Here is a 26,791-nt window from a genome sequence, read left to right as displayed (position 1 = left end):
CATGTTTCTCAGCCTTCTGCTGTTTCCACCCCTAGATCATGGTAGATCCTGGGGCCAATCCCAAAGACCTAAACAGAGTGCAGGTTGGTCAGAGCCATCCCACAGACAGGCTACAGCCCTTCACATTAATATGGCAAGTTCTTCAGTGGTATCTTTCGGTTATTTTCTTTTCAGTTTATTTTAATTTATTTCCAGTGTTATAAAGTTCATGCTATTATGTGTGCACTATTGTCTGCAATGGAAAAGAAATTCCTAGAAGTAACATTTTAAGTTTATAACAACAGTGATACCATGCACCCAAGTAGATACCCAAAAAAGGGCCATTTAGCCCTCGTCTAAGACAGTGTGAAGGTGTTTCACTGCCCTTCAATGGAAAAGAAAAAGGAGCTACCGGCGTTTTGATGACGGAAGCAAGCAGTCATACACTCTCTCCATGCGTGATGTCACAGCAAGTTTATATGCAAGTTGCAGGTCTGGCTTCGCCAAATCCGTAATATCCTGTCTCAAACTGCAGATAATTCTTATGAGTTCATTGCAGAGGAAAATCATCTTTCATTCTGACTTCTAATAATATTCTATAGGAGAAATGTTCTCTGTCCCGCAGCGCAGGCTGTGCCCAGGCACATGAGCCTGCCACTCAGCGGAGCAGGGTGGTCATTGAGCCCACCCCCATGTGGCTGGGTGCAGCCTGCGCAGCGGCACAGAGAACAATGCCCCTATTCTATATTCTAAGTGATGATTGAATTACCACTTACCTAAGCCATTCGCCTGTGGCTTTCGCATGCCTTTCAACAGCCTTGTGCAGACAGTCAAGACTATACAACACTAATCCAAACATGCAATGAGCATCTTCTTCCTGAAAAATGCAAACATGTTTCTTATGAAATATTGAACCATATACTTTTTTTTTTTTTTGCAAGAAAAAAATAAGAGAAAAAGAATGCTGCTTGGTGTCGCGCCCCTACACCCAGACAGTGGCGGGTGAAATGACCACCCCACCCCCCACGTTTGATGCTTAAGTACGGACTCCCATTGGCCCCCATGCCTGTGTAGGGGCGATGCAACCAAGCAGCATTCTCTGTCCCAGAAAGTTATTGAAACCATGTAGAGGAATATTTTGGACCCTTTAAAATTGAACTTTTTTCCCTTCAGATTTTGGGAGTCTGAAACCAAGTAGAGGAATATTTCCCGCTTTCCTCTGGTATCCGAAAATGTAAGCCATGTGAATTAGAATGTACAGACAAACAAAAGTGTGGTATACTTTTAGAACTTTCTTAATACAAGAGTTGGATTTTCTTTCAGACTCTTGAGTGGAATTCGCATAACACAAATATAGTTAGACTGTGTTATAGCATATGCCAGTAATGAAACCAATAGAGTAATTAAAAAAATAAAAATAAATGCAACTACTAATCAGAGGTACATTTGCAATTGTGCATGTGATATAATTTGGATCTATTACACCTGGCTAAAGTACCACAATTTCCTGGACAGACATGACTTGATCACTCGTGACATGTTTAATTAGTAGGAACTAAGAAACCAAAAAGATTGAAGTATGGTAACAAATGTTTTCAGCAGTCAATTCCATATTCATGATGGGATGGGTAATAACACAATTTTTTTTTTCTTTAACCAATCAAAAGAACTTATTGTGATCATACTAAGTCACTAAGCTAGTTTTTCCTACAGTTGAGAAAGTGGTAGCAAACAGAAGTTGCTGGCTTGACACTTACATTGAAAAATACATTCCTAACTTCGACAGCAAAAATAAGGAATTCCTTCTATTGTCTTAAGGAGAAATCTCCTAAGAAGCTCAAAGAAGAATTGACCAAGAAGGAAGGCTGGTTAGACACATGTAGACTTCATAAAAAAAATAAGTTCTGAGTAATTCTGCAGTCTACAAGGAGAGGCAACAAGTATCCCACTACAGTCATCATATCACTGAGGTAATTCATCCCTATGAGTCAACTTTTTTTTTATTATTATTGGGTGAACAAATAATTCATTACCAAAAGGAGGGGGAGATAAAAGGAGGCCACAAAATAGGGCAAGAAGAAATAATTACAGGAGAGCTATACATGCGAGGCAAGACCCAACCGTTAACAAGAGACGACAATGGGCTGCAGTAAGGAGACTAGCAAACCCCAAGAGACAACAATGAGCCCGTTCCTTGGGGAATCCACAACACTACAAGAGGAGACCAAAGATAGCTAGCTTACTAGAGACCTCAAAAGTAATTGATTTCCAAATCTGCTTGTTGAAATATGTGGTTATAGGGGCAAATAGGTCTTGTGTATGTTTTTAGTTTTGCTCTTTGGTATGTTGGTTTATGTAAGGGCATATTTGTCCTATCTATTATTCAGTCTTTATTATAAATAAATCTGGTGGAGACCTGCAGCAGAATTCTATTCTGGCCGCAGGTCCTCTCTCCTTTTGGGTTTTGCGTGCTTCACCTCTCCTCTCTTCTTCTTCTCTCTGTCAGTACTCTGGTCTGATTATCAGTTTCTGATTTTATAACATGGTATCAGAGCCAGGATACCTACAACAGCACTTTCAAATTAAAGATTTGGGCCAGCTTCACTACTTTCTTGGCTTGTGTCTCTTCTCTTCTTTCCCTTTGCATTGTTTTGGTTGTAGGATTCTGGTTCTCTTACAGTTTTGCTGGTAGAGGGATTGATTTCCCAAAGTTGCAGGTGGAGAGGAAAAGAGATGAAGATAGACTCAAACTTGCGGGACAGTAAAACCGCTGGGGAGAAGAGGGATCGGAGAAGAAGAGATAACCTGCTCATCTGCAACTCCAATGTGCTAAAATGGCAATAGAAGCGGAAGGACAGAGAAAATAGAATAAGTTGTTATAATGCAAGAAGGGGGTGAGAGAAGACAGGGGCAGAGAAGGACTGAGAGGGAGAGAGTGAGAAGTCACTCATTAACACTCTTTCAAAACTGTAATCTCATTCAATATTGCATTCATTCTACTCAATCAGAAGGATTACATTCATATAAATACGTAAAGACTCCAACAGAAAATATAAACTAATTCTAACTAGGAAATTAACAACTAACTCAAAGCAAATCTCCTACGTAGCTATCTTTCAAGGAAATAAAATAAAAAAATACAATTTTTTTTTTGGGTGAATAAGAAATTCATTAGCAAGAGGAAAAAAGAATTACAGGGCCCTCAAATGGAGCAACAAAACAGAAAATAAATGCCCCAAGCCTCAGCTTTGCAGGCTAGGAGAAACAAGGGAGATAGAGGAGAGACCCTAGGAGACAACAATGAGCCTATTCCTTGGAGTGTCAGGGCAAAAGATAGGAGTGGTTGACGATAACTTTGCCTTAATATCAAAGGAAATGGAATCTCAAATCTGCTGGTAAGATCTAGAATTGGAGGTCCATTTCCTGATATTGTGCTCCATCCAAATGTGGTTCACAGTAGCACAAAAAGCAAGCTTTCCCACAGTATCACAAAGAGAGCAGCCAGCAAACGTCATGTCGATCCAAATCCATTCCCTAGAGAAAGGCAGAATTCTTCTCGGGGCATTGCCTTTCCAGATCACTGCTACAATGGGGCACTCAAAGAAAAGGTGATCGTTGTCTTCCATATTGTTCCAGTAGAGGCAACAAGAGGGGGAGACAGGGATGTAGCGATGCAGAAGAAAGGCTTGAGTTGGCAGACAATTGTTGAAGATCCTCCAAACAGTAAAGCAGTGCCTAGGAATGTGGTGCCTGAACCAAAGAAGCTTTCTCCAAGGGGCTAAGGGGCCCTTGTGCCGAATGATGTCCCAGGCAGATTTTGAGGAGAAGATAGGAGGGTTGCTTGCCAGCCAGTTAACACAGTCCTGGCTGCCCAAAGGCCTTCTAGTGGTGGAAGAGAGGTCATTCCAGATGAGGACAAGGGCCGGAGAGGTAGTAGGAGGGGCGGCCCAACCAGACTGATCTAAAATGTTAGCCACCAAAGAGAGCCGATGGAGGCCCGAAGCATAAATGATCTGAGGGGTAATCAGGGGGAGGAGGATCCCCTTCGGATGCCAGTGATCCAACCAAAGATAGGAAGAGAGACCATCCCCAATCTTAGATTTGATGACATGAATGACCAAGTGACGGGAGCCTAAGATTTTGTGCCAAACCCAAGAAGAATCTGCCCACAGGGAAGCCGTCCAAATGGAATCATGCCGAAGGGGCCCTGAGTATATCCAGTCAACCCAGATGCTTGTTTGTTTTGAAGCAATCTTCCAAATTAACTTGAAGATACCAGCCAAGTTCACTTCTTTGATTCTTCTGATGCCCAAGCCTCCTTCATTCTTTGGCAGACACACAGGAGCTCAGGGAAGGGGGTGAAGAAATCTGGAAGTATCTTTGCCCTTCCATAGGAAGGAGGCCAAAAGGGATTCCAAGGACTTTATAGTAGGTTGAGGCAGCCCATAGATTCTAGATCAATAGATATACGAAGATTCCAAGACTAATCTGATAAGAACCAGCCTACCAGCATAAGAGAGAAGCTTGCATTTCCATAATTGCAGCCTCTTCCGAATGAGGTCAAGCATAGGAGTGCAGTGATGAGCTGAAAGCCTGGCAGGGATCCCCACAAAGAAAATGAGGGACTTTGAGGGGTTGATGCGCAAGCCCGATAGCTCGTGAAAGTGCTGCAAGCAAAGCATAATAGACTCCAGAGAGGCTATGGAAGCCTTGGAGAAGATCATCAGGTCGTTCGCAAAGGCCAAATGAGAGAGGTTGAGAGCTTTACACTTAGGCATAGGCATAATAAGCTGTTGATCAGTGCAGATTTGGATGTCCCTAGAGAGAGCTTCCAAAGCCAAAGTAAACAAATAAGGGGCCAGAGGGCAGCCTTGTCTAATTCCCACAGAGGCGTTGAAGTAGCCTGCCGGGCTGCCATTAACAAGCACAGAAAACTTTGGGGAAAAGATGCAAGCCTGAATCCAGTTGACAAAGATATAAGGAAACCCATCTTGGTCATCACCTGAGTTATAAAATCCCACCTTAAAGAATCAAAGGCTTTGTGGATGTCGATCTTCAAGAGAATAGCAGGGGAATGATTTTTCCTCTCAAAGCCTTTGATAATGTCATGACAAATAAGGTTGTTGTCTGAGATATGTCTTCCAGGAATGAAAGCAGATTGGTTGTCACTGACAAGCATATCCACCACACTTTTGAGCTGCCCAGGCAGCTAAAAAGAACCCCATACTGAAGCCATCTGGTCCTAGGGCTCCCGAAACCTTGAGAGAGTGAACGGCAGCCACAATCTCATCTTCATTAGGAATGGAGCTTAAAGAGTCATGGAGGGCCGAGGGGATGAATTTGTTGAGCAAGCCATTCGGGATGGGAGGGGAGGCCATCTGAGTGCTGGTGAAGAGGCCCTTGAAATGCTGAACAGCCAAGTCTTTGATACCTTTAATAGTGGAGACAATAGAACCATCCTGGGCTGTAAGATGAACAATTGAGTTTGCATTAACTTTAGCCTTAAGAGATCTGTGAAAATAAGCAGAATTAGAGTCCCCTAGCTCAAGCCACTTAATTCTAGATTTCTGCTTCAAAAAGCTATCTTCTCGAGCAAGTAAGGAAGTGAGCTCAATAGAAGTAGCCTTTTCTTCATCTGCTAAAGCACCATTGCAATGATCCGATTGGAGCCAAATCTGAATTGAGCCAAGTCTATCCTTGCAATCTAAAACCTGCTGAGATATGTTCCCAAAAGTACTGGAATTCCAATCCTTGAGAGCAGCCTTGACATTTTTGAGCTTTTTAGAAAAAGCAATGAGGGGGGAAGAGAACGCAGTGACAGGTTTTTCCCAAGCCTGAAGGACTGTGGTTAAAAAGGAGGGGTGAGAGGCCCACATGTCGAAGTATTTAAAGGGTTTGGGACCAAAGGAAGGGAAGGGCTGAATAGCTAGAGAGATGGGGGAGAGGTCTGAAATGTCGGGGCTGTCAAAATTGGCATGAGAAGAGGGGAAGGCTGAAAGCCATTCCTCATTGACCATAACCCTGTCAAGTTTACAAGAGATCCGGTTAGAACCTGCTCTTTTGTTGCACCATGTTAAAGGGAACCCAGTCCATCTGAGATCATTTACCCCCATGTCTTCAATACAGTCATTAAAGGAGTTGATTGCTTCCAGATCCAAATGATCACCTCCCAGCTTTTCATGGCTGAATCTGATCACATTAAAATCTCCTCCCAAGCCCCAAGGATGAGGAACAAACTATCTAGCAAGAGTAAGAAGGTCAAACCACAGAGGAATTCTCGAAGAATGGCTATTGAGGGCATAGACCACAGTGAAGAAGAAGGAGAAGTGGCCCAGGCAGTCAGAGAAGGAAAGGTGAACAAATTGGGAGGAAGAGGATAGAACAGATAAGGAGATTTTTGAAGGGTCCCATAGAATCTAGATTCTACCATTTGGGTGGTGGATGTAGTTGGATAGGAAAGACCAGCCAAGAGCAAGCGAATGCAAAATTTTTGCATGATTGGGCTCTTTGATATGAGTTTCCAGGAGACAGCAAAAGTTGGCTCGAGGCTGGCGCAACTTGGAACGAACAGTAGCTTGCTTTGAAGGGGAGTTCAAGCCCCTGGTGTTCCAAATGAATCCTTGGATCATTTGGGAAGAGAGGGAAGGGGCAGCAATGGTTCACAGAGCCTGGAAAGGACCAACCTCGAACGGGTTTCGCTACGGTGGGGACGATAGGAGTGGTGGAGGTGTGCAGTAGGAATGCATTGTGACATAGGATGGCTTGGAGAAAGAGGCGAGAGGGGGTTGAGGTTGTCGGGTGTAGAAGACGAGATGTCAGGAGGGTTGGGATGGGAGGGTTGGATGGAGACCCGCGAACCCGAGAGAGAAACAAAGGGTTCACTTAAAGGAGTGGGGTTGAGCCCAGAGGCATAATGGTTCGAAACAATAGGGAGGAGAGAGCCAGGGGGGACCACTAGAGGGTCAACAGGGTCAAAGGATGAGGGGCCCACAGGAGGGGGGCATAAGGAGGTCTTCGTCGACAGAGGCAGAGATGCCTCAGTAGTACCCTGAGCCGAAAGCGAAGGCAGGAGGCCAATCGCAGATGCAGAACAAGTCGCCATAGAATACGACAAAAGAGCGACTGCAGAGGCTGGAGTACCAGGAGAGCCAGGAAAGGAAGGCTCTTGGTTGGATTCCTGCGATATCCGTGATCTGCTCCTCAAGAAGACATCGAAAGAGAGTTTTTCGGGGCACGAGATAAGGCCAGAATCATCTGCATCATCGTCAGGGACAAGGACACTGAACCTATTCAAGTCAGAGGGGAAAAAGCCTGCTGGCTCGATTGAATCAACTGGCCTCCCTCTTTTCGACGAGAATTCCGGTGACGTAGCCTGTTTCTTGTTCTTCCCCGAGAAGGCGAGTGAAGGGTTCTACTAGCCGGATGCGCATTTTTCTCCACTCCGGCGGCAGCAGGGGAAGTCTGGTACAAAGGCCTTCTAGCGGCAAAGATGTTAGTGCCAGATTTCTCTCCAATGATAGCAGTAGGGGCAGTCGCCTCACCCTCGACAGCAGCAGGGCAACTCGTCACGTCTACAGGAGCAGGAGTGCAGAGGTGGGAGCCATGTCCAAATGTCTTGCAAACTTCACAGTGGGGAGGCTTCCATTCGTAGCGGAGTTCTTGCTCGAAGGAGAAGTCCTCGCCCTCCTGGACCGTGATATATGAAGGGAGAGATTCAGCAGCCGAGACCTCGACACAGATTCTAGCATAAGCGAGTCTGTCTTTGCGGCGAGTTCTCACATCCGAGAAGAGAGGAGTTCCCAAGACAGAGCCAATCAGACTAAGTCCGTCAGTGCACCAGTAATGCAGGGGAAGGCCCGACAGGGTTACCCAGAGGGGGATGGAGGTTGGATCAACACGCCGGAGTTGGAGATGACGGTGCCACTGGTGCAGAAAGACAGGTTTTTTGCCTACAAGCCAAGGCCCACCTTCAAGGGCACGGGTCTTACCAGAATCAGAAGAGAATTTGAAAATGAAAAAGCCGTTATCCAGCAGAAAGGCATCCATGGAACCCTGCGTCCTCCATTGCTTGGAGAGAGACAGCTTCACAGTGTGGAAAGGGGGCATGGATCCAAGGAAGTGCCCCATGAGACAGTTCTCCCAGAGCTTTGCTTCAGAGGCGTGGAGATCAGGCGAGCAGAGAGCGACCTTGGAGGAGCCAACAGAGGCAGGAGCTACGAAATGCAGAGGGAGCCCATCAGGTTGAGAACCAGGCACCGGAGCAACCAGAGAGCTCCAAGAAGCAGGCTGGGAGGTTAAGGGAGAAGAAGGCAGAGAGGGTAAGGGAGGGGCTGGTGGAGGGGGAGATGGCATGGAAGAAGAGGACGGCATGAGAGGAGAGGGTGGGAGGTCAGAGCAGCAGGATTGGCCGGAGTCGGAGAAGGGGACACATCTCAGACTTCACGGCAATGTAGTACTTTTCTTCCATAAAAAAAATACATTGTTAACCTCAAATACCTAAATAAATACAACCAGCTCATAGTAGACCAAAAACCCTGGTTGGGCTGGCTCCGTATGGATTTGATTTCCAGAGGGAGTCGTGCCAGTCCAACCAAGATAATGCCACTGCATCAACTGTCATATTTCTCTAGTTGAGTTCCTGTTATGTCAATTTGAAATGGAAGCAAATTTATTGGCATAGAAATTTTCTGCAGAAGAGATTATGTATTAAAAGCCTACAGGCGCTAATAGCCTTAAAAGAAGCCCAAGGCATTCAAGTTAGAGAAATGAATGAAGCAGACAGCTTGTTATTTGATCCTCAATAGCTGCAGCCCAAGCCTTAGTTCAGTTAACAGTTTAGTTTCTCTGCAGTGCTATACACAGACTAACCATCGTATAAGAATGATAAATCATAAAACCATCAGTAGGAATCAACATATATGGTTTCACACTTTACCAGTCCCTGATCCACACAATTTTGGAACTGCATAACCCTTTTCTCAACTTCCACAATAAGTAGCCTCCTTTGCACCCGAGCTATTCTTCCCCTGCCTTCTGCCCCAGTTTCCTGCTAGCATAGACAGAAAATGCATGAAACACAAATTTTCAAAACATTGAAATGATTATATACATAATTTAATTCATTTCTTCCATTAGTTTAAATCAGTAGAGTTTCTCTGCCCCAGTTTCCTGCTAGCATAGACAGAATGATGCACAATTATCACCAAACTAGGCTTCTTTTATTAGGAATAAGTCTAGGGTTGGGATATATATATGTTGGGCCTTTGATCCCAAGGGTTTTCTATGTAATAAGCCTGGAATAGGGGTATATAGGTTGCATACGGGATTAGCCCAATACTTAATCTTATTTTTATGTTTTTAATTGAACCGGCTCAAAATTGGTTGCATCCAATTGGTTTAATTGGGTCAATTTAAGTTATTTAGCTAAGTGTCTTTTAATTTAAGTTATTAGACATTTAGGGGTAGATAGGTCATTTTACTGTTTTAAGTTATTAATTTAGTTTTAATCCTTTCCCTTCCACGATTTATCAAGGGATAGATTAATTTGTATTAGGATTTGGCATAAAGCCATATTATAATAAAGCAAATCATGGAGGCTCCCACACAGATTAGTTGAGTTTAAAAAAAGAATTCGTTGGCTGCCATTGCTGCTGCTCTTTGCTCCCTTGTGAGTGTGTGCATCCTTGTGGATCTCCAGGTGGAAAGGGACTGGTGGAATCCAGTTGACTCCTTACCCCGTGACGACTGGGAGGATCTTCTTCAATTCGAAGGTGGTTCTATCCTTCACATCTGTTCAAGCAGCTGCCAGTGGAATCTCCAGTAAGTTTGACACCCAATTTCTTCTTCTAACCCTCTAATCCTTTCCCCCAATCGATTCCCTTTATTTTTTGTTTGAATCCCATAAACCCTAGATCTTGCTGCCCAGCCATAGTTAACCATTAGAATTACTTCAAATTCAAACTACAACCTCCGCTTAACACCCCCTACACTCGACCCAAGCTGCTGCCCTTATTTGTCTTTCAAAACCCTAAATCCCCTCACCTCCATTAAAGCCCTAAAATCCCCACAGCCTGATTTAACCATCAGAACCAGCCCATATTTGGATCGAACCTTCCCCTCCTTGTTTAGAAAACTTGACCCCAAGCCCAGCCCTTACATGCCACTTAAAACCCTAAACTTGACCTAATTTCTAAAACCTAAAACCCGAAACCCTAACCCTAAAATTCTGGAATTTGAATTTTTATTCAAATCTTGTTCAAACCTACATTAATAGCTTCTCCTAGACCTGCCCATCAATACCCTATAAGATGCATCTCCATATTCATAAACCTAACCCTAGAAATTGACCTAAAACCCTAATTCTGCCCATTCGAACCAGCAGCCCCCTTAGAGATCCTGTTGCTTGGCCTCTAATAGGATCCTTCTCCTATTTAGAGCTACATTACAGAAAATGCATGAAACACAAATTTTCAAAACATTGAAATGATTATACATATAAGTTAATACACTTCTTCCATTAGTGTAATTAAGAAAATTAGAACAAGATGGAACTACTTAACTAACATAGAAATGATAAACCTTAGTGAATGGATCTATCATAGCTCAAAATCTCGTGAAATCTCGATCGAGATTTCGGAAATTTCGGATATTTTGACCTCTTCAAAACGAAATGCCACCTCGAATAAAATAAATACAAAAATTCGATCGAAATTTCGAGATATCTCCAGATTTTTTCAAAATATCGCGAAATTTTGAGTTTCTCGAGAAATTGCTTTATATAAATGAACATGTTTCGTCAATCTCGGTCGAAATTTCGACCGAGACTGAGAAACAGCTCTGGTTTCGCACTTTTGCTTGGTTTTTGAAGGTTTTTGCTCATTTCTTCTCCATTCTTCCACTTCCCACTTGAATCCTTGCCGCATCTACGCCGGAATCACTTGGAGAACAAACTTCTTAGCACATCTGTGAAGCCTTTCCACTATTCCAGGTAAAACCATATTCTCAAAATTGATTTTTTTTAGGGAAATACATGATCAACATGTTTGTTTGTGATGAAATAAATATATGCTAGACACCGGAAGCCGATCTACGACTTCATGGTGTCGAAATTTTTTTTTGGTATATATATTTTTCTGGTTCAAAAATTGGATTTATTTACAACAAAAATCAAAAAATAATACGGGTTATGTATATTGTATGGTGATGAATTAAATATATGTTAGACACCATTGGCCGATCTACGGCCTCATGGTGTCAAAAATATTTTTCTGCCAATAATTAATTATTTTAATTTTTGGAAATTATAAAAAATATTTTAAAAATTCAAAAAAATAGCAAAAAATAAGAAAAAGTATGAGGTTTTTGTTTTAAAATTACTGAAAAATGTCAAAATAAATTGTACATACTTCTTATTTGCTGCCCATTTACATATCTTTTCGATTTTGTTGTGCTAGGCCAATAATTATTTGAAAAATATTTAAAAAAATCATTTTTTAATATGAGAAAAATATGAGGGTTAGGGGAAAAATACAAAATAGCTATAAGTAAATTCTACATGTTTTATTGCTGCCCATTTGCATAAAATTTTGGCGAATATTTATGTGAAAAATATTTTTAAATATGAGATTATGAATGTGTATTTGCCCCAGCAGAAGAGAGAGCTTGAAGACTACATCAATGAAATGAGGGGGCTGTGGGAGAACTATGGGGTGACCATAATGTGTGATGGTTGGACTGGTCCTACAAGAAAGTCCATCATCAATTTTATGGTGTATTGTGATGGGAGGACAGTCTTTCTGAAGTCTGTTGATGCATCCAAGGAGAAAAATGATGCAAAGTATATCTACAAATTGCTGAAGGAAGTGGTAGAAGATGTAGGAGTGGGGAACGTTGTCCAAATTGTAACGGACAACGGAAACAACTACAAGAGTACCGGTGAGAGGTTGATGCAAAACAGTAAGTACCGGTTGTTTTGGACTCCATGTGCTGCCCATTGTATAGACCTCATGTTGAAGGACATGGGAAAGATTAAATTGGTACATGTTATGGAAAAGGCAAGGCAAATGACCAACTTTGTCTACAACCATGGGTTTGCACTAAACCTCTTGAGGGAGAAGTGTGGGGGTGACTTAGTGAGGCCAGGCATAACTAGATTCGCCACCAACTACATTGCACTCAAGAGTATAGAAACCAAGAAGTCTGGACTGAGATCAATGTTTGCTTCTGAAGACTGGTTCAACTGGAATGGGTCCAATACCCATGATGGTAGGGAAGCACAAGCTACAATTTCATCAGATGACTTTTGGTCTAAGTTGCATAAAGTGGTATAACTTCTGGACCCAGTGGTCAAGGTTTTGCATATAGTTGATTCCGCTCTCAAGGGACCAACCATGCCACATCTATATGCTGCCATAGACTTTATGAATGAAGGTGTTTACAATGCAAATCCACGAGGTAGCAAACACTTTCTCAAAATTATCAAGGAGCGCTGGGAAAATCAACTTATGCATCCACTGCATAAGGCTGGTGAGTGTACACTCTTTGTTTTTTATGTAATTACATCTTTTAAAGTTAATTTGAAGGATATATTACTAACTTGTCAATATGTAATGTCAATTTCAGCATATTATTTGAACCCCAAGTACCAATATAGTCATAGGCTTGGGTTGAATAATAGTCTTATTGACACAGTCAAAGAAGCAGTTGCCAAGTTGGAGCCGAATAGTAAATTACAGGCGATATGCAACAATGAGGTGAGTCTTATAAGTTATAATTCATTTGGAATTACTCAATTTAATACTAAATAGTAATGAGTCATTACTAATTTTAAATATTTTTCAAATGATTATAGTTGAAGACTTTTAGGGATGCATTGGAAAGTTTTGGAACCGATGCTACAGAGCAAGGCCGGACACTCGGTGATGCCGGTACTCATTAGTCATTACTCAATTCAATATTTTATTCTTTTGAAATGAAAGTGACATGTTTCTTTTGTTGTAATGCAGCTGAATGGTGGGTGTTGTATGGGGGTTCGGCAGACAATTTAAGAAAAATAGCAATCAAGGTTCTCTCCCAGACATGTTCAGCATCTGGCTGTGAACGGAATTGAAGTACATTTTCTCTCATCCACTCAAAGAGGAAAAATAGATTGGGTTCTGAACATCTCTCTGACTTAGTGTATGTGCATTATAATTTGAGGTTGAAGATGCAACACATACGCATGGGACAAGAGGGTATCAGGGAAAATATCGATCTCGCCGACATTTTTCAGGTAGAGTCAGATGATGAAGATCCTATTGTTGATTGGGTGAGGGATAGAGGTGAGCCAGTGTTAGATTAGCCTGGAGGTAGACCTGACCCCATGATAGCTGAACACATAAAAGCTGATGTGGATGACTTCATGGCTGCAGAGGGTGAGGTACATGCACGGGATGCGTCACCCATACCGTTCCAGCCTACTGGTGGTGTTGATGAGGAGGATGAAGATTGGTCTATGTCATCTGGTGGAGATGGTAGTGGTGGTCCTGGTGGAGATGGTGATGATGGAGGTGATGATGAAGGTAATGATGAACGTGATGATGATGGTGATGGTGGTCAAGCATATGAGGGAACTCGAGTCCCGTTTATGGTACAAGAGCAGCAAGAGGCAATCCGTGCCCCCACACCAGCCACATGGCCAGTCCCGTCCTGGTGGTCGTGGTAGTGGTACTAGTAGGCAAGCTGAGCTTATGGACATTGATGCCCTATTTGGCTCTATTGGTGGACTGAGTATTGGCGATAGAGACAGTAGATCGAGTGGGCATTTCCGTGCCCCATCTTTTCATGTAGACAGCAGTCCATCTCCAGCACAATCAGAGCATGGTTCATCTCATTCACATCCATATGGCGAAGGGCATTCTGGGCAGTACCCTTGGGGGCAGCAGCCTATATCTTCTCCATCCATTCCCAGTTTTGAGTATGACTCCCACTCACAGGGATATAGTGGATCGTCTTTTGTGGATGACTTCTTTTCCTACCCTGGCTACCCAACCCACCAGCTGCGGCCGTACAACCTGTACATGCTCCCAGAGCCGTCATATGACTCATATCATAGTGGATCAGTGGGTAGTACTTCTTCACAATTTGGTAACCTATATCCTAAGATAGGTTACCTTCAGCATGTTGATGATGCAATTTACATGGCCACTGTGGATGACTACACTCGCTTCTTCTCCCAGACTATGACGTGGCATGCATTTATCCTACAGTCGGAGAGCAATACACGTCGGCTCCAGCGGACCATGAGTGGGGTTGATCCTGGACGACGGAGTAGTTATTATTAGCAAATTTGTAAACATTTGAGATGAATGATGACTAGTTGAATACTTGACTTGTAGCCTTGTAGGGGACAATTGGGGATATTGACATATTGTAATTTGGAATGTTTGATATAATCTTCTTAAATCTTAACTCTGAAGTTGTTATTTGTTAACTTGTTATTGACTTGATGTCTTATGTACTTAATATTATAATTTATGACTTAACTTCTGAGTCATTATGTTTCCAACTTAGTTCCAAGTCAATTTACTTGTTTAATGTACAATGTGTATGTGTAAATGTGTAATTAACTAAGTTATACATTAGGGTTCGACCGTACGTTGCCAATCAATGGTGCACATCCAAAACACCATTTTGGGTGACTATTTTTGCAATTTGAACATTTAAATGTGTTTATATAGCCTAAAATAGATTTTCCATGAAGTTTCAGGCCTTAACTTGGCCTAAAACCCACCGAAATGACCTATTGAAACATATCAGAAAAAATACAATATTTCGACCGAAATATCCGAAATTTTGAATATTTCGGATATTTCGGTCAGCCCAAAATACCGAAACGAAACGAGTTCTCGAACTATGTATCTATGCAGTAAATCCTCCAAACAGATTCTCAATTGACATTCATTATTCAAGACTCTTCTATGCTAGTCACTTGGTACACCTCTAACTAAATGCAAAATCTTTCACCACCATTGAGCAATTTTAGGCTTTCAGAGCAGGAGAGGGAAAGCAAGATGATTGACCGACTACAATGCTACAGAGGCTCTCAAATCCATATTGGGTTTTGCTTAAGAATAGTGTTCTAACATTTTACTTTCAAGGGCATATGTTCCATAAAACAATATGGTCTTTGTAGAATTTTGATGGTATGATATGTGGCTTCCAAGATCTAATCATGTGTTTGAATCTCTATACAGTTAAAAAGAAATTTATCTTTCATCCAATCTTACAATTTGAAATATCAATATTCTAAGGACATAAATATGAATTATAAAAGGTAGGTAGATAGTTGCCAAAAAGAAGACAAAATGTATATGTGTGAACAATTTCATGAATCATAACTTTGTGAGAGGGAATTTTATACAGTTCTCTAGTTGGCCTGGCCAGTGGTTCATCAATGAAGATACAAAAAACACATGCAGAGACAACACACATAAGAAAATGAGAAGGAAAACAAAAAAAAAAAAGATAATTGGGGGGTAGAAAGGAGAACATTTTCTTGTTAATTAACAGCTTCTCAGTTCTTCAATAAGAACTCTAAAATTTTGCATTTGACGCAACCATCAATCTCTATAATTGATATCATTGGCATATAGAGGAGAGTACAGGTAGAGAGAGAGAGAGACTTGCGAAAGAATAAAAGAAGGCTGAGGAGATTATGGTCTCAGGTGGTAGTAGAAGGAAAGAGAAAAGGCGCAAGTACACCAAATACAGAATACCTCATATATATGATTTAAAAAAAAAACACCTAGAAAGTTAGATGGCTCCCAATATAACCCCCCCCCCCGGGGGGGTGGGGAAGAAAAAGAATACTATTCATTCTATGGCAAGTTTTTCTAGTTTAGCAGGTTTAGATGGTATTTCTATACCAGCATAAATATCTGCCACAGCAGATTGGATAGAGCTGAAATTTTGTGAACAGATCAAGTTCCAACCAAAATGGAGTTGGCAAGTGGCAAAATAAATATTTGAGAATCCAGTGAAGAAATTAAAACTTTTCTAAGAAATAGATGGCAGAAAATACATAGGAGGAATATGCCTTAATCTGTAATGTGGCCAATCTAGTATATGTCCTACACATTCATACTATCACGGTCATTTTGTCCAGCGCTGTTCACATGGCCTACAGTCATGGCATAGGTGGGGCTTGAAAGCTAACCATGGCATAGGCTGTCCCTAATTGTATCTATAGCCATTAATCTACAGACCAATCAGAGTCTGACACGTGGCATGCCAAGTGAACATAAGGGACAGAGTCTGAGCACTAGGCAAATGATAGGCCAAGCCCCACAGAGCAGCTCGACCATGAGAACGAGGAAAGACAGAGCACCCTGGGCCGGTAAGCAAACGAGTAACCAGGGATGGTTCGGTATAAGACCAACTAAGACGATCCGGCCATGTCTTCATCGAGTATAACCCGAACCCCAGTATTCTATCCAGATAGAACGGTATGGTCCGAGCCGACCACAAACATGGCCAACCCCAAAACCACTCCCCCGTATCCCAGGAAAGACGCCCCAACGGCTCCTAAATGTGCGCCAGGCAACTTCGCCTAGGGTAGCCTAATAAGCAGAACCCTAAGCCAAATGGCCCGATAACGGCTCTACATAGCCTTGAACTCCGCCTAAGACTCCCCACCAGCTGGGACTCTCCTTCACCGCCTTGAATCACTCCGACACAGCCTATAAGTACCCAGGTAATACACACACACTAGGACATCTGATTACATTCACTTCTATTATCTGTAGCTAGAGAGAGCGCTGAATTAGGCATCGGAGTGTCCTCAGCCGGAACAGCCCGGCCACTCTTGTGCTTACTGCTTCTTTTGCAGGCCCAATCCGAGGAGATACTCACCCTGGTTTCTTGACGCAACAAGAATTTTATAATTAAAGTGAATAGTGTTTAGTATGACTTTTTAGGGGAGTGTACATACCGCGACCTCCGGACCAGGTTTAATCCGCTTTGCGGGGGGGTCCAAAGCTTTTGGGGTCCCTTTGGTGACAGGGATTCGTTTATTGTTGGGATTCATTATTAAAATGGGAGTTCGGGATCATGCCACATATTAAAATAAAAGGAATCGCCACCTAGAATTCGGGCCTAGGAACCAATGGTGATAGCCCATCTAGGGTGAGTTGTGAAACCCGCGAAAATAGAGAATAGAAGGAAGAGAATAGAAGAGGGAAGAAGAAGAGCTCACACAATCGTAAGCAGTCAAATTGATTAATTAGAAAAAGAGACGTACAAGGGATATGTAGGGTTAGGGGCAAAATAGGAAAAGCCACGACACATAAATCGAGACTAAGAGGGCTCTCGGTATTAGCACTAGGCGCTAATCTCGAGATCCATTATTGGCCCCACAACACTCGCATCTAACACTCCCCCTCAAGTTGGAGCATATATATCCATCATGCCTAGCTTGTTACAAAATATAATCGATCCGTCCACTACCCATAGGCTTTTAAACACATTTGCAAGCTGCTCTCCAGTTCTAACATGACTTGGAAGAATTAACACATTCTACATCTTCTTACGAACAAAATGACAGTCAACCTCAATATGCTTAGTCCTCTCATGAAATACAGGGTTGGAAGCAATATGAATTGCTGCCTGATTATCACACCATAGCTGCATGGGAACTGAAGTTTTAAAACCCAACTCAGATAACAATTGTTGTACCCACACCAACTCACCTGTCAAGTGTGCCATTGCTCTATATTCTGATTCAGCACTGGAACAGGCTACCACACTCTATTTCTTGCTTTTCCGAGAAACAAGGTTTCCTCCAACAAATGTGCAGTACCCTCAGTTGGAGATCTTGCCCAGTCAGCATCTGAAAATCCTTCAACTTGGTTGTGACCATGATCTAGATAAACTATCCCTCTACTTAGAGATTTTTTAAGATATCGTAAAATACGAATAACCGCATCCCAATGAGAAGTCCAAGGATAAGAATTAAATTGGCTCACCACAATAACAAGAAAAGAAATATCTGGTCGGGTAACTATTAAATAGTTTAACTTACCTACCAGTCTTCTATACCTCTCCGGATCATCAAGAACATCTCCCCCTTCGGTCATAAGTTTCACATTGTGATCCATAGGATAGTCAATAGGCTTGGAGCAAGCATGCCTATTTCATTAAGTAAATCCAAAATGTATTTCCTCTACGAAAGAAAAACTTCGTTCTAAGATTGAGCTATTCGATTCCCAGAAAGTAATTCAACTTCCCCAAATCTTTAGTCTGAATTTTTTATTATAGATATGAATTCAAATCCACAATACCTGCTGAATCATCACCAGTAATGATAATATCATCAACATCTACTATCATAAAAACCCTCCCTGCACTTGATTGCTTATAGAAGAAAGAATGATCACCACCACACCTAGATAGACCAAACTTTATAACAACTTCAGTAAAACACCTAAACCACGCACGAGGAGACTGTTTCAGTCCATAAAAAGACTTTTTAAATCTACAAACCAGACCAGACTCCCCTTGAGAAACAAACCCTGGAGGTTGCTCCATATATACCTGTTAAACCTGCCCCAATCTGGCTAGAACCTTACTCTTAGGTCAGGAGCCTGAGGTTACAAGCACCAGTACACTATGGGGTATCAACCCAGTGGTTGAGTTCAGTGAGGTACCCCCACTGATGACCTCCTACATACCAACATGGAGGAGTATCCCATCACCATGCAACTACACCATGCATCACCAAATGTACAACTCCAGGTAATAACTCCTCATTCTATTCCTGGGGGCCATGCCCATATTCATACCTGTAATGACGTAGTAGACATTTGGGGGAAGGTGCCCATACGAAGGCCTTGGCCTTTGGGAAGAACTAAAGCAAAAACAGCAAAGCAGAATTCTCTGGACCTTCCAAACGTCCAGAGGAACATCTAGAGATGCTGAACAGTGTTATTTTCACTCCAAACTTGTGGGAGCCCAGTGTCTTGCAATGGGGATCCCCACATCACATCCCCCAATGACTTGTAGAAGTTATTCCCCAACCATAAAACCATGTGGGACCCACCTAGCCATCCTTACACATAGAAAACTAGGAAAAGAATAGGTTTCCCTAAAACAGCCCCTAGCCAAACAGGCCTTAGTAAGCTAGGGCTATATATAGAAGACTCAGCCTTAGAAACTACCCCTACTGTTCAAAACGTAGAAGGGAGAGGAAGAAAAGAAGAAAGAAAGAAGGAGAGAAGGAAGAGAAGAAGAGAAAGAGGAAGGAAAGGAGAGAAGCAGCTTGGAGCCATTGTTCAATCTGAGATTCTGAAGGTATACCTCCCCATTAGAACCAATCCTAATCCCTACCATGTCTCCTAAATCTAGTTCTTGAATAAAATTCCAGAAGTTAGCTATGTAGCCATGTACTACCATGTTCTCATATGCAAATACCATGTAGGATGCTTAGGAAACAATGGATCCTTACATGCATGCCTTGAATTCTATGTTCTTACCCTTCATCTACATCTTTACAAACCCAAAAATGCTTAGACATTAGTTCCAGCCATGAATGTGTCTTATCTTTATGCCTGAATTGTAGGATAGAATCATGGATTCTTACATGCATGATGAATTGCCTACCCTATTGCATAGGATTAATGCTGTAAAGGGCTAAGTTAACTAATACTTCACTAATTTGTATGATTATGGATGCTAACAGACAGAGTTTAGCTCACAGAGAATGATCTGTGGAAGCTTACACCAACCCCATGGCTTGTTGTGTGGAACCATGAATGGAGCCATGTAATCCCCACCTAAGAACCTAAATGCATGTAATAATAACCTCTGGGCATCATCCCAGGTCGAATTGGTGACAAATCTGAAGAAAAATCCCTGTAGATGTGTAACATTCTCGTGTTGTATAGGCCTTGGACATTCCAAACGCCCAGTGGAAGGTCCAGTGGTAGCTTTTGAGGCCAGACTCTAACCAAAACCCAAGCAACTTAAACCAATACCCCAAATGGCCAGTAGGACCCAAAACCTATTATAAACCCTTGGCCCTTATAGCCTTGCTGCTGTCCTTACCTTGGGAGAACCAATGGCCATGATCTAAGGTGGGACCATGGGACCAGACCATGAGCCAACCATGGGGGAAACCATTGCCATTGCCCCCCTAATGCTGTAGGAGTATGAAACAAGGAAAATCCAAGAAGAACCCCCCACTGTTGCTGTATTTTTCCCTCTGGACGTTCCACTCTGGGCGTTCCAAAGGTCCAGAGTTGTTGATAGTACTGTTTTGTGTTTGGATTGGATTCCAACCTAACCCCAAGTTAACCCTAGGACTCTAAACCCCTTTAAACAGTATTTAACATGTGATAATGATCCCATTAACATAGGTTATAATCCCGGGTAAGAAAAGTAGTATCAAAGTCCAACCGGGACCCGACAATCAGAAGAACAAACAAGAATTAGTCAAGGTGAGTGCAATTATACCATACGTGTAGGTGTAACACAGCTGATTAGTTGTGACATCCAAAACAATTTACATTACATTGCTCTCTTTATTTAATTCTTAATCTTGTTGGAATTATATTGGAAACTGTTGATGGCTTGATATGGATGTTTAAATGCTTGCATATGATTGTTAGTCTAGATGTTGTAGCCGACTTGGAAACGAGGCTAGTGGTGACACGTAGAATGGGATGCGGTTGGTACCACCCGACTTGTACGATGTCATGTAGAATGCATATGGTTAGGATCTCACTACTTGTGCTACGAACCCTTGCCAACAGGGGTTAAGGTGTTGGATGCCTGTGAAAGAACTAATACCCGGGGGTATTTTTCGATTGGGTACCCGTCCTTCAAATGAAGGATGATATCACAGGGTAATCATAGAGGGTTGGTCGGGGTTTCCATGGAGAGAATACTAAAGCCGACTGGTTTTCTCTGACAACTCAATGGATGTATCGCGTGAAGGGGTTAAAAGCCCGCACCAAGGATACATGTATTGGGGATTGTGGTAGCACTTTTACCTGCCCTAGCTGTGTTTTTTTTTTTTGGTGAATAAAATAATTAAATTACTAAAGGAGAGCAAGAATACAAGAGCCCCTTAGTGGTAGCAACAAAACAGGCAGCACAAAAAAACCAAGCCCATAGCTAATGGGGGCCTGGGCCAACAAAAGAAACAGAAAGGAGGCCCCAGGATACAACAATGAGTCTGTTCCTTGCGGTGTCAAGGCAAGAAGGAGGGGCAGACGACAATTTCGCTTTAATTTCAACAAAAATGGAATTCCAAATCTGTTGATAAGACCGAGAGTTGGTGGTCCATTTCTTGATATTCCGCTCCACCCAAATATGGTTGATCATAGCACAAAAAGACATCTTTCCAACCGTGTCACAGATGGAGGAGCCTGCAAATGTCATATCAATCCAAATCCACTCGCGAGAGAAGGGGAGAATTCTTCTAGGGGTAGGCCAGCATTTGGATAAAATGCCTTTCCAAATGGCTTCCGAGGTAGGAAAACCGAAAAAGAGATGATCAGAGTCTTCCACATTGTTCCAACAGAGGCAGCACAAGGGAGAGACTGATATCTGGCGATGGCGAAGGAAAGCTTGGGTTGGAAGGCAGTTGGTGAAGACCCTCCAGGCCGTGAAGCATTGACCTTTCTGACGAATAAGATCCCACACTGCTTTAGAGGAGGAGGAGGTTGTTGTGCTAGTCGACCAAACAACACAATCCTCCCTTCCCAAAGGTCTTCTAGTGATGGAGTGCAGGTCATTCCAGATACTGTTAAGCAAAGGAACCATGGAAGGGGGGGGAGCCCATCCAGCCTGATCCAAGATGTCAGCCACCAGAGAGAGCCGATGGAGACCTGATGCATAAATGAGTCTAGAGGAGGCAGAGTGAAGGAGGACCCCCCTTGGATGCCAATGATCTAGCCAAAGAAAAGAAGAAAGACCATCCCCAATCTGAGAACAGATGATATGATGCACCAGGTGGCGAGTAGCTAGGATCTTGCGCCAAATCCAAGAAGCATCAGTAGATGGCTAAGCGGTCCAAATGGAGTCCTGACGAAGGGGACCTAAGTAAATCCAGTCAACCCAGATGCTTTTCTTTTTTGTAACAATTTACAAATTAGCTTGATGATGTCTGCCAAGTTCACTTCCTTGATTCTTCTAATACCCAAACCACCTTCCTTCTTTGGGAGACAAACAGCAGCCCAACGAAGAGGATGCATAAATCTTGAAGATTCGGTACCCTTCCAAAGAAAGGCAGCCAAGAGAGATTCCACAGATTTGATAGTGGATTGAGGAAGACCATATATGCCCGATCAATAAATGTAGGAAGACTCCAAAACTGATCTGATGAGCACCAACCTGCCAGCATAAAAGAGCAGTTTTCCTTTCCACAACTGAAGTCTTTTCCTAATAAGATCCAACATCAGGGTACAGTGATGAGCTGAGATTCTAGCAGGAATCAAAGGAAGCCCCAAGTACTTGACTGGAAGCTGCCCCTCTTGGAAACCTGATTTTTCTAAAAAACTAGCTTTGTCTTGCTTAGAAACTCCATCAAAGAACAGAATGGACTTGGCGGGGTTGGTGCGGAGGCCTGAAAGCCCATGGAATTGCTGCAAACAAATCAAAGCTGACTCAAGGGAGGCAAAGGATGCCTTTGAGAAGATCATCAAGTCATCAACAAAAGCCAAGTGAGTTAGCTTGATAGCCTTACACTTGGGCAAAGGGGAGATATGCTGAAGATCAGTGCTGATTTGGATTTTCCTGGATAGAACTTCCAAAGCCAGAGTAAAAAGGTATGGAGATAGAGGGCACCCTTGTCTGATTCCCACCGAAGCTCCGAAGTAAACTGTTGGACTACCATTAACCAGAACTGAGAACATAGGAGTTGAGATGCAATGATGAATCCAGTTGACAAAAACCGAAGGCAACCCCATCATGGTAAGCACTTGAACAATAAAATTCCATTGGAAGGAATCAAAAGCCTTGTGGATGTCAATCTTCAAAAGAATAGCCGGAGAATGATTTTTCCTGTCAAAGCCTCTAACAATTTCGTTGCAAAGGAGGATATTATCAGAAATACTTCTAACATGGATGAACGCTGACAAGAAGATCCGCAACACTCTTGAGCCTTCGGGCCAGTATTTTGGCAATAAACTTGTAGAGAAAATTGCAGAGAGCAATGGGCCTGAAGTCAGTCAGAGCTAAGGCACCTTCTTTCTTTGGGATAAGGTAAAGAAATGTGTGATTTGCTCCTTTGATCTGGCTAGAATTGAAGAAGAAGCGCTCTATAGCCCTGATAAGATCAATCTTGACAATATCCCAGCAAGCAAGGAAAAAGCCCATATTAAAACCATTAGGACCAAGAGCTCCTTTCACCTTGAGAGAGCGAATGGCAGCCACAATTTCATCTTCCTTAGGGATGGAGTTCAAGATATCAACAAACTCACTTGGCAGGAACTTGTTAACCAAGGATGGAGGGATAAGGCCTTGATCTTCAAGGGGACCACTGAACATATTTTTGAAGTGATTGACTGCCAGATCCTTAATCTCTTTAACTGTAGTAACAGTAGTATCATCAACAGAAGCTAAAGAATGGAGTTGGCATTTGTTATTGCTTTCAAAGACTGATGAAAATAAATGAATCTCACGCATATAGACTCATGGTTGTGCCTGCATGTGCATGCATGGTTTATATTTCATTGACGGACTCGGTGGAGCTCACACTCGTGCAAATTCTCTTTTTAGATGATATTGCAGGTGGATATCTCCATGATCGGGAGGCTCGTTTCGAGGCGGAGGCTGATGGTGATCATGACCATTTGCGTGTGGACACCGAGGGAGGTGACCCCTTTTGTGCGGGTGATCAGGGTAAACCTTGAGGATGATCTTTGAGGGATGGGCAGCATACATTTCTAACCTTTAGGGATTCTTTTTGGGTACATAGGATCTACTAACTCCCTTCTTAATGGCTTAATTCTTAGGTTGGTGAAGCCATTAATGGTAGGAGGTTTATGAGCCAAACCCAACATTTAATAGGTGAATAGGGAGTTAGTTGTAGGGTTAGGAGAGAGAGAGAGATATGTGGGGTGGAGAGAGAGGATGCTCACCAAGGTGTTGATGATGGTAGCTTGAGCTCCACCTCCCTTCTTCCTCCTTCTTCTTCTATTCTTCCGCTTTTCCTCCTCTTCTTCTTCCAATCGATTAGGGCTTTCTATTTGGGAGAACTGCCCAATTGTATGAAGATTCTAGTTTTAAGGGTTAAGTGGGTCTTAAGGCCTGTTTGGTTAGTCACCAAGCCCTTAGGTCCAATTAGTTAGCGCTTGTTTGGCTTAGCTCAAGGTTCTAAGCTGGGTTTTAGTTTAGGCTTGTTTAGATGGGCTTTAAGGTCCCAAGGTTGAATTAGGTTATTAGGCCATTGTTGCTTATAGGCCCACAGCCCAAGATACCAACTTAAGAGGGAAGGTCCTAATATACTAAGTCCAAGTTAGTGTTACCTAGGGGTAGGTAGGTCCCACTCGGTCTAGGTAGCGTACACGTACACGCTCCAATCAATACCCCGACACAGTGATTTGCATACGTCAAATATGATGATTACAATGCATGGTCGAGTTGGGCAATCATGCTTAGTGGCTTACCCATAGTCATCCAGAAGTGGTGGAGGGAACCGAAGCGGGCCTTGGTCCACAGGAGGGTATTCCCAGACTGTCCCTCTATCGACGAACTTCCCCCTGTCTCTGCCGATGAATCTATCCTCAACGACCTTCCCCATGCCACGATCGATAGTCTTGTGGGATGGCTTGAGTATCATAGCCCACAAGTCTCTAGTGTATTCCACCGCTGGTTCTACACACAAGGTTCAAACCAGACCGAGTTTTAAACCGGGTTTTGGGCACGGGTTTAACAATAGATGGTTCTACAAAGTCTGAAGAAGAAGAAGCTGAGGTAGTGATTAACTTGGAAGGGGAGTTGTTGTCAACACTTGCGGACTTGAAATTAGAAAGAAAGAAATAAAGAAGTACAACATAGATCTCAGAGAGGCCGAAGACAGGATATATGGTCTAAGAACATAACAGAGGGAGTTCCAAGTTTATCAATGAGGAACTTGAATCCCAGATCATCAAAAGGGATGATATGCATTACAGGCTTTAAGAAGAAAACTCCACCTAGAGAGCAAAGTTGTCAGAACTTGAGATGTCTTGTACCCCACATGTGACGGATGCTAGATGTGACCTGCATGTAGTTAAAGCTCTTGAAGACCATTTGAGCAAAAGCACGATGAAACATGCATCATGCTAGAGTAAAAAAACTTAGCTCTAAAAAGTCAACTGGAGAAACAATCTATTAGGATCAGTATATGAGATGAATTTGAGAAAGAGATAGAGGTACTGAAAAGAAAATTGGCAGAATTCCAAGAAGAAGAGAGCACAAGCTTGGAAGTGATAAAAGAGTCCAAGAAGATCATTGAGGATTTAGTGGCATAACTCACCTCAAGTGTTGAGAGATGCAATGGACTGGAAAGAGAACTTACATCACTGAGAGCACAATTGGCAAAGTCACAGAAAGTAAGACTAATTGATGCAGGACAAAACATGAAGAAAAAGAGGCCAACACACTGTTCACGTGAGCAGTGCCACAGCCCCTTATTTTGCCTTGGTGGAATATTATTAGAAGATCTTGTGGGGCCCAAGACCAGACCATGTGAAGACTTTTTAGAAGGGTTTATTTTGTCTATGTGTGGGGATTTAGAAATTTAGTTTCGTTTCTAGTTTTAGATTTAGAAACTAGGCTTAAGTTTCTATTTTTAATTATACTTAGTTTTTAGATTTTATTTTATAGTTTCTAATTTTTAGATTGAGTTAATAAGTCAGGCTTCTATTTTCTTTTTTCTTGAGGAGCAAGTCTTGCCCTTTATTAATTGTAAGGCTGTTGTAGCCACTGCCACGATTTATCCCAGTTAAATGAAAACAATTTTGCTTGCTGCAGTTACAACTACTTCTCAAGTTATGCCTGAAACTTGAAGGGCTGAAGGAGCCCTGCTGGGAGAGCAAAATCCAACTATCCCAATCCTTCTATTTTCATATTCTCCATCTACTTCTCTTAACCATTGAACCACTGAGCTACTGTGACAATTCCACTGCTGAGAATACCATTCGAGCACTGTTGCTGTTATTCCAAGTAGCTACTGCTGCTGCTGGAGACCATCACTCGAAGGTTGAAGGCAAATCTCCACACTGCTGTTGCTGCTGTTGGTTAGTCCACCAACTGGGATTGCTGCTGCACCTCTGCAACCACTATGACTGCAACTTGCTAATTCCATAACTCCCCAATCCTTCACCAGCCCTGCTGGGTTTTGAAACACTCCACCCCCATACCATCCCCCCACTCGGTCCTTACTTCCCCTCCATTCCATAGTCTGAAACTTCTAGTTTCCTTCTTACCTTCTATTTTCATTCTCAGCCTTCCATCTTCAGTTTTACCCATCTGAAGTGACCCAAAGTTGCAGATCAGGCTTACTCCACCAAGTCTCACACTCGGTTGTTGCTGGAAACCTAGAACAACACTGCTTGGAAGGTTTCTCCAAACCTTCTATTTTGGTGTCTCTTTGATATCTCCACATCAGGTCATCAGAACTGAACCAAATTTTGAGCCAAGGATCCTTTTAGCAACCCCTACACTCGACCCAAGTTTGATCACCATCACATGGCTGGTTTGGCGATAAACCCTAACTTTCTAATTCTGAGTTTGTTCCCTTTTCAATTTTCTGTGGGTTTTTTGGGACAAGTCTTGTAGTCTTACATTA

General features: G+C 42.5%; 1 protein-coding gene across 1 annotated transcript in view; it reads right to left on the bottom strand.

Annotated features, from left to right (window-relative positions):
• Positions 1 to 256: 256 nt before the first annotated feature.
• LOC122671069 (protein DGS1, mitochondrial-like) overlaps positions 257 to 26,791 on the bottom strand; it is a 103,625-nt gene continuing 77,090 nt past the window's right edge. The window contains exons 13-15 of the mRNA XM_043868159.1: positions 8,915 to 9,025; positions 756 to 856; positions 257 to 508 (exon numbers count right to left, since the gene is read on the bottom strand). Of these exons, the coding sequence (XP_043724094.1) occupies positions 388 to 508; positions 756 to 856; positions 8,915 to 9,025 (333 nt within the window). The 3' untranslated portion in view covers positions 257 to 387. The remainder of the gene's footprint in view (positions 509 to 755; positions 857 to 8,914; positions 9,026 to 26,791) is intronic.

This window comes from Telopea speciosissima, chromosome 8, assembly GCF_018873765.1.
Source record: "Telopea speciosissima isolate NSW1024214 ecotype Mountain lineage chromosome 8, Tspe_v1, whole genome shotgun sequence".
NCBI classification, from domain to species: domain Eukaryota; kingdom Viridiplantae; phylum Streptophyta; class Magnoliopsida; order Proteales; family Proteaceae; genus Telopea; species Telopea speciosissima.
This window is presented reverse-complemented; position numbering and strand designations above follow the sequence as displayed.